General features: G+C 35.1%; 1 protein-coding gene across 3 annotated transcripts in view; it reads left to right on the forward strand.

Moving 5' to 3' along the window:
- The window catches only part of LOC106880813 (double-stranded RNA-binding protein Staufen homolog), a 182,282-nt gene that overhangs the window by 57,083 nt on the left and 116,099 nt on the right, over window positions 1-9,100 (forward strand). For 2 of the 3 annotated variants that reach the window (XM_052966316.1, XM_052966317.1), the window contains 2 exons: window positions 3,584-4,056; window positions 6,304-6,508. In XM_052966316.1, the coding sequence (XP_052822276.1) occupies window positions 3,584-4,056; window positions 6,304-6,508 (678 nt within the window). Of the gene's footprint in view, window positions 1-3,583; window positions 4,057-6,303; window positions 6,509-6,893; window positions 7,063-9,100 lie in introns of those variants that run through there. The other variant, XM_052966318.1, reaches the window with a different exon arrangement.

Raw genomic sequence — 9,100 nt, forward strand, 5'->3', positions numbered from 1 at the left:
TCACCAGGGAATGTTTTTGTATTTAGGAGCAACCATGCATCCTGCTGTCTGATGAGAACATAATCGATCTGGCTAGCATAGTCACCTGGCTGGCTTCCTGAAGTTGGTGTTGGAGGTCAATAAATTATTCACATCACAGAACTCCTGTAGCTTTGTTTCCTCTTCGTTTCTGGAACCAATTCTATGGCCCCCATGTACATCAAGGAAGATACCAGGCTGCCATCCGACATGCCCTTTGAAATCCCCAGCCATGAAGATGAGATCATTGTCACTCATCTTTAAGTAACCTGCAGAAGAATATCATAAAAGTGGTCCTTTTGTTCATTTTGTAGGCCCGCTTGTGGGGCATAGGCAGAGATAAGTATCACTATACTATTTTGAAAAACTAGCCTGTCCTTAAATACTCTATCGCACACTCTGACTACTTCTATGACCTTATCCACCCATTTCTCTGCAAGAAGTATGCCCGCACCTCCTACCCCATCACTATTACCTTAGCAGAAGATTTATACGTATGTGTCTTGCCTGTGAGGAACCTGGCTGAAGCTCCTCTCTAGCTTACCCCATGAATGCAACATACCTCAACATGCCTCCGTTTAAGCATCTCAACAATCTTGCCAGACCTACCTTTCAGTGTACCTACATTGACAGTGCCAATGATCGTTTGATAACAGACATATCACATCAGTTCTCACTTTAACCTACGATCATTCAAACATGTTAAAATTCTTGCCCCTATTGGGGGTAAGTGTAATGTAAGCATTGTAAGTATAAGTGTTATGAGCATTGTAAATATAAGCATTATTGCTACAAACATAAATAGGTCAATGTTTAAATTAAATAGATGAGCTGCTAGTGTTTAGTCCATTATATATAGAAAGAAGTAGGTGGTTTGTTAATTAACTAAGTAACACATCTCCTTTTGGTGCATGCAGTAGTGTGGATGATTGGTGGAGGGGAGCTATACAAGTCTTCTGGTACAGAAGTGAGGCAGGGCCCTGTAGGGGGTTTCCGGTATAGGTACTGGGGGCAAGACTGGGTAGGTGCATCGCAGATAAGCAATGGCCAACTTCACCTCAGGAAATAGCAGTAAGAAGACATTAGTGAGGCAGAGACAGAGAAAGGAAGAGAGACTTGAAAGACTTTATTCATTGGGGGCAACATGACAAATATGAGAAAGACACAAGTTATAAAACAAGGCGAGAATGTTTGAGTTTTAGAGAGAGGGTGAGAAATCGCTGAGGAAGTCAAGGCAAAGTATGGAAACACATAGGTTATGAAATAGGAGAAAATATTGCAAAGGTTTAAAGAGTTACAAGTTTTGAAAGTTATTCTAAGACTTAAAGGATTACGTATTTTGCAAGTTATCTTGAATCAAAGAACAACATGTTAGTATTACAAGTTAGATGAATGAATGATAAGTGATTAAAACTAAAGAAATTTTTTAGCTTAGCTGGTCATTTCACGTGGTGTAATAGCATCAGCAGCAGAGCAAGCAATATACATACATATTATGTGTGTGTGCATATATATATATATATATATATATATATATATTTTTTTTCCAAGGAAGTTAGAGGTTGTGAATTCAGCCAACTAAGGGATAATTTCTATCCAATATACTGCTGGTAGAATACCTAATTATTATTAATACACAAGAAGTGTTTTTTCATTGCATGGCAATTAAATTACCAAGTGTAATAAATGGGTGAGGGTAAAGAGTTATTTTACATATATATATATATATATATATATATAAAACTAATTTAGAGACGAACCACCACTCTACAACTCAGTCAATTCAGAACCCGTCCAAATCCATGCTGTGAGGCATATACCATATCAATATTTATCTAAGATTTTAATCTAAAATTTTAAATTTAAATAATATATCATATAAATATATCATATAAAGAAACATTCATCATAAAAATATTAATTTAAAAATCAAAATTATAAATTGGACAGTAAAAATTAATACAATAATATAAAGTATGAAAGTATAAATGTATAAAAGTCAGTGCTAGTACATAGACTACGTGCGTTTAAAGGCTGAAATAGGACTATGTAAAATCATAAGCAAATTCTATCCAAGTTCATTAGAACGGGGAAATGATATTACTCCCAAAATCAGTCACTCTTCAGGTCAAATCCCTAAGAAAATACCTAAAATCATTCAAGGAATAAACATAAATATGAGAAATAAAAATATATATAAAGAGACAAAATCTGTAAACTAATCCCTACATAAACGGTATTAATATAATTATTAAGAGTTACAATCTAAAAATATTGAAAAAGAGTATTATAGTGAACAAAGTTAAAACATTATGGAATGTTTTAATCTTCCCTCATACTAAGCATGTGTGTGTGTTTAAGAAAAGAGATTTACTAACAGAAAAGTATGCCAACAAAATAAATTATCTTTTACATACCTTTTTTTAAATCACTGTCACCCTACTTAAATTCCTTACATACATGCATACACACAGTGATGCTGCTGATGCAGAAACCAAATTTCTTTTTTATAATCCTCAACTTTCTTTATTAATTGTCTCATTCCCTACATGCATCCTGAATTGACACTCCAACACTTGATCTCTCTCACCTCCAAACCCAATGCCAACCTGTAACTGTTTCTGCATCTATCAGGTCTGAGGCAAAATGACACGTAGTTCTGTTTATCCTCATTTGTGGTGCTCTTAGTAAAATCATTTTTTTATCTTTTGCAAAGTTATGGAAAATATCTATCTTGTTAAGTGAATAAATATTGTGGTCTTTTTTATTAATTGGTGTGATGAGAAGTATAATGGTTACATCCTACTAGAGTTTCAACAAGATTTCAAGAAGGATAGCTATGGTTATTATATATCAGTTTCAAATTCCACTGAGGTCGACTTTGACTTTCATCCTTTTGGGGTCGATAAATTAAGTACCAGTTATGCACTGAGATCAATGTAATCGATTGTCCCCCCCCCCCTACCAAATTTCAGGCCTTGTGCCTATAATAGAAAGGATTATATGTCAATTTGAAATGTTGCATACTGGTAGTTGTAGGGAAAGTCATGGGTTAGTTGGAAGTTGCAGTGAGATGTAGATCTGGGAGGGAAAATGTTTATAATACAGTGTCTGATGAGAAGTTAGCTACTGCAGGGATGATAAGAAGAGAAGAGCCAATTTATTGGTGAACAGTAGCATAAGAAAGAAGTTGATCTGAATGAAAATCAGGCTTAACTTATACAACTTAACTTGCAGAATTATCATTGAGTAGGGAATAACTAAAAACATCTATCGAACATGAAAGTAAGTATGTGTAATAAAACAGACATTGAAACATTAACATAAATTTACCAGGTTTTGTTCACTTATCACTTTTGGTAGCACAAAAAATTCTGCTATTAAATTACATGAAAAGTTATGTTTGTTTTCTTAGTTTCATCAGTTTTTAAAGAATATCTTGATATATGTAACACCATTATTATTATTATGTGTTACTGAGTTAAAAATTATTAATGCTTAATCCACTGATATATTTTCATCATCCAGTTCTTATGATACTTTAACTTTTTGGTTCTTTTGACAGTGATAAGCAAAAGTGGTATGATAGGTCCTTTAATGATGTCACAATTACCAAGGAATATGGCTCAATCACAAATGATGTCATCTTCTAATTCATCTTCCAATAACCTGCTGCAGAACTCACAGAGAATGGCAAGAAATGCTAACCACAACAACTCAATGAACAGTGGTCTGCTGCAAAATAATTCTGCTAATAGCACACCTAATAACACCAATAGCAACAATGGTCCTACCATGGGGACAACATTGGCCAACCAGTCTCATTCAGCTTCCTCTGTAGTATCAGTTGGCTGTAGCACTGTTGCTGGTGGCCATAATAATGAAGCAGTTGTTGTTTCTGCTGGCAACTCAACAACTGCCCTACCTTCATCTTCTCAGTCCAGCTTATCACAACAGCAGCAACCACCTCAAAATTTGGCAAACACAAAAGAGAAAACCTCAATGTGTCTAATTAATGAGTTAGCCCGTTTCAACAAGGTAAATACTTACTTTCTTTAAATTGTAAAATTAGATGGTTTATTTATAAGTATGTTATTTAATCCATTTAAATGTGCTCTTCTTTTTTCATGGAATTCAAACCTTACAACAGATTGTATTCTGTCCTTGGGATTTCCATTTGCTTCTGCTCACCAGACTAATTTCATGTATTATGGTTCCATGAAAGATAATTGAGCTATGAAAATAATTGCTCAAGTATAGACTCTGACCTCTACTGGTCTGGAAAGATATGGAGGTGTAAAACATTTTCTTTGTCTTACAAAAATATTGTGATTGTTGTCATAACTATCTTAGCAGTTGATGATATGTTGTTGGTTATAAATGAATGCTGTGATAGACGTGAATATCCTAACTTGACCAATTTCACATTGTACAACAATAAGCTCCCTGTTATTTGAAAGCTATGGTTTAATTTTGACCATAAGTTAGCATAATTTCAGAAAGGCATGCTCACTTTCCCCATATTGTCAGTTTATTTTCCCCATTTTGTTAAGGTTTCATATTTAATTCAAAACAATAAAAAGAAACTGTAATGTACTGGACTATATTGCATTTGTTTCATCTTTCTGTGATCTGAGTTTAAGTCCTGTTAGAGTCAACTTTGCCTTTCATAAATTTTAATAAAATAAGTACCAAGTGCCTGATCATGTACCTATGTTTAAAAAAATTATTATTAATAGATGAGTGATGCAAAGTCTTAGAGGTAAGCTCTTGCTGAACCACATTCATATGTTGAATCTGATTCCTAGTTGAAGCCATTTTGTGATGGCAATTGCCTTTTGGAAAATGCATTGCTATTAAACTTGCCTATATTTCAGTTTCCTCAACAACAAAAAAATGAAGTTCCTATACAAAAAAATGTAAGATGCATGACTGACAATTGTTATTGAACTATATAGAAATTGCACTTGAAAAGCTTTATATTAGTTTTCATCCTGTAATATCATCATCATTGTTTTATGTTAGTTTTTGTTTGTTGGCATATGATGGACAAGTTTCAATTGCAGCAGCCTTCAATACATTTTAGTGCTTCATTCTGTATTTTATGATGTTCGAGATTTGAATATTAATTTTATATTTATAGATTGATGTTCTTTCTACTACCAACTACTATGACTGCAAGGTAGTTAATATGGCACCAGCATTTGAAAAAAAAAATCATCTTGGACTTCAAGCCTTCTTTACCACTTATCAGTTTGTTAGAATAAAATATTAAACAATATAGGCGTAGGTGTGGCTGTGTGGTAAGGAGCTTGCTTTCCAACCACATGGTTCCATGTTCAGTCACACTGCATGACACCTTGGGCAAGTGTCTTTTACTATAGCCTCGAGCTGACCAAACCATTGTGAGTGGATTTGGTAGATGGAAACTGAAAGAAGCCCTATATATGTGTGTGTGTGTTTTTGTGTTTGTTTGTAGTCCCATCATTGCTTGACAACTGGTGTTGGTGTGTTTACATCCCTGTAACTTAGCAGTTCAGCAAAAATGACCAATAGAGTAAGTACTGGGCTTAAAAAATAAGTCCATGGGTTGATTCGTTTGACTAAAAATCCTTCAGGGTGGCACTACAGCAAGGCTGCAGTCAAATGGACTGAAACAAGTAAAATAATAGTTTTAAAAAATTGAAAGAATAAATATTTACACTCTGAAGTGTTCAAATGATTTCATCCCAACATAAATCTATGCTGTCAACATCTTTGAATTTAGTTTTTTCATAGTATTTCTGTATCTCATTCCCTCAAATCAACATTAGTTAGGTAAGTTTATAAATAGATACATGACATAAAATGCTAGAGCTTCTATTTCTTTTGTTTCTATCTATAACATTCTTAACATGAACAAATACATCTTCAATATATAGGAGGGGCTTGTTTGGTCAGGTTTAATGAGGTAAATAGAATAATATATCAGATAATCATCCCACTTTTCTCCCACCGCCTTCCCCCTTTCTCTGTGTGACTTATTTGAAAGCAATAATGAAATCATTTAAAGTTATCACAAATATAATGGACTAGAAATGTGTTATCTTGTATGCCTATTTGACCTTTGTAAAATACAGTAAATTATGAGATATAGCACCATTTGATACTGTTGGACATTGTTACTTCATTAGTAATTTGTAACACCACTTGTTGTGGTGTTAAGTAAACTGAGGATGGAATAAGCATTAGTATGTGCAATTACATTTTTTCTTTATTAATTTATTTGCTTGAAAATGTTTTTAGGTGTCACACATGTATACTCTGGTGGATGAAATTGGCCCAGCTCACAAGAAAACATTTTTTGTGAAGCTGAAGCTTGGAGAAGAGGAATATTCAGCTTCAGGACCTAGCATAAAGAAGGCACAACATGCTGCAGCAAGTATTGGTCTTGAAAAAACTGCTTACAAACATCCTCCTCCCAAACCTTCACCTAAAAAATTTAATGGAGGTATGTGCCTTTTCTGACATCTTTTTTTACTTCTTAATCTTTACTTTTGTAATGATAATTTATTCTTAATTTATTCATACCAAGTTGGAACTGATTTGAAGAAATACTGTGTTGTAAGTGTTCAGTCATATTAGCCCTTTCGTTACTATATTTCTAACCAATAAATACCCCTTATGTGTTTCAATTAAATTTGGTCTTTGTGTTTCTCTGTTCTTGTTGTATTTTTGCTAAACCTGCTGAGGCCTGTGCTGGGGAAGTTACTACTTGGATTTCCGCTGGTATTAACACCTTCATACCATCTTGCAAATACCAGCTGAAACCACATTCCTCAACCTGGTTTTCTCCTGCTTGTACTGCTGCCCATCGTAATCATTTTTTCCACCAGTTTCAGCGAGACAGTTCTGCAGTGAATAAACAGCTTTTCACCAATGCTCGCAATCACTGTAGGGCTGTCATTCGTGATGCTAAATCAGACGAGCAGCACATTCATGATTGTATATCATCCCAGAAAATAAGCTCTCGTGACTTCTGGAGAATTATTAAAAGTATTAAAGGTAACAATAAGTCTTCTATTCCTCCTTTATTCAACTGACCTGAAGTCTTGACTACATTTAATGATAAAGCAGAGCTTTTTGCTCAATTATTTAGTTCTCACTCTATTCTCGATGACTCTGGTCATCCACTTCCTGATGTTTTTCTCAAAATTGATAAACTGTTACACAGTTGTCATATTACTTCTGCTAAGGTTGCGGCCATTGTGGCACAGTTGGATCCATGTAAAGCAACTGGACCTGATGATATTACAGTCATTGTTCTTCAGAAGTTCTCTCCTGAGTTGTCTGCTGTCTTATCTAGGCTCTTCCAAAGTGTATCTCAGAATCTTGTTTTCCTTTTTTATGGAAGTTCCCAACTGTTGTTCTTATCTTTAAGAACTGTGGTGATCAATCTAATCCTTGTAATTACAGACCAGTTAGTCAACTACCAATCATCAATAAGGTTTTTGAGTATTTGGTTAATGACTCTCTCGTAAATTATCTTGACTCAAATCATTTATTCTCTGACTCTCAATATGGTTTCCTTGCAGGACGGTCTACTGCTAATCTTCTCACTGTTATATCCGAGTGTGTTTATCATGCCTTGAATATATCTGATCAAGCTAGAGCAGTTGCTCTTGATAACTCTAAGGCATATTTGATAGGGTTTGGCATGCTGGACTTCTTTGGAAGCTCCAATCCTTTAGTGTGTCAGGTTCCATGCTGAACATCATCTCCACTTACCTTTATGACCATAGGATCAAGGTTGTTCTTGATGGTCAGTCTTCATCTAGTTATTCTATTAATGGTGGGGTTCCTCAAGGTTCTGTCCTGGGCCCAACTCTCTTTTTATCAATGATCTGCCTGATCATATCATCTGTCAGCTAGTAATCTATGCTGATAACTCAACTTTGTACTCTTGTTTGGACAAATCTGATGACTTGTTTGATAAGGTTGAGATCGCTGCTAACCTTGAGAATGATCTTCGATCTATTACTGAGTGGGGTAGGAAATGGCTTGTAACATTCAGTCCATCAAAAACTAAACTTCTTTCAATTAATTGCTTCAGACATCCTTTCTTGCCATCGGTTTCGATGGATGGTATTGACTTACCTAAAAGTCGTTCTTTTCATCTCCTAGGAGTGACTTTCTGTAATGATTTTTCTTGGAGGACTTGCATTGACTCCATTGCCAAATCAGCTGCAATGAAGGTACGCTCACTCCTTTGTTCAAGGAGTTAACTCACTCCTAAGACTATTCTTTATCTTTATAAGTCCACCATTCGCCCCTGCATTGAGTACTGTTGTCACATATGGGCAGGTGCTCCTGCAGATTGTTTAACTCTGTTGGACCACATTCAATGCTGTATTTGTAATGCTATTAGTCCTGAATTGGATTCATTCTCTCATCGTCTCGTGTGGCTTCCTTGTCTCTTTTCTGTAAGTATTTTTATGGACATTGTTCAGCTGAGCTCTCTTCTCTGGTTCCTCCTTTAAGAACTTATCAGTGATCAATTAGACTTGCATCCAGTCCTCATCACTATACTGTGCAATCTCCTAAATGTCATAAAGCACTTTACAGTACCAATTTCTTCCCTCACACCTCTAAACTTTGGAATTCACTTCCACAGTCTGGTTTTCCTTTTCACTATGACCTCCAGTCTTTTAAGTCTAATGTACATCAATATCCCACTTTCTCCAAATCGACTTCGAATTTCCTCTGCTGACAGAATGCGAAATCCAGAAGATGAACAGCTAAGACCTTACTTCAACCTTTCATATACTCCTATTTCAACGTTGATCATAATCCCCACCACCCTTGTTCTTTATTATCTATCTATTTCTTTACCATGTAAACATTGCTTGTTTGATTCATCTCCCTGTTTGTCTTAAATTCATGCATTCCTTTTAATCGCCACGCTTTATTTATTTATTTTCTTTACTTTATTCAAGTTTATCGTTCCTTTAACTCATTCTCTCTCAATCTGTCTAAATTTGTCTACCATAGTATAAAAGTGCAGAAGTGGCTCTCCCTTTAAACTTACTGGCTCGCGGTATAC

Source organism: Octopus bimaculoides, chromosome 3 (genome assembly GCF_001194135.2).
Source record: "Octopus bimaculoides isolate UCB-OBI-ISO-001 chromosome 3, ASM119413v2, whole genome shotgun sequence".
Classification (NCBI taxonomy): domain Eukaryota; kingdom Metazoa; phylum Mollusca; class Cephalopoda; order Octopoda; family Octopodidae; genus Octopus; species Octopus bimaculoides.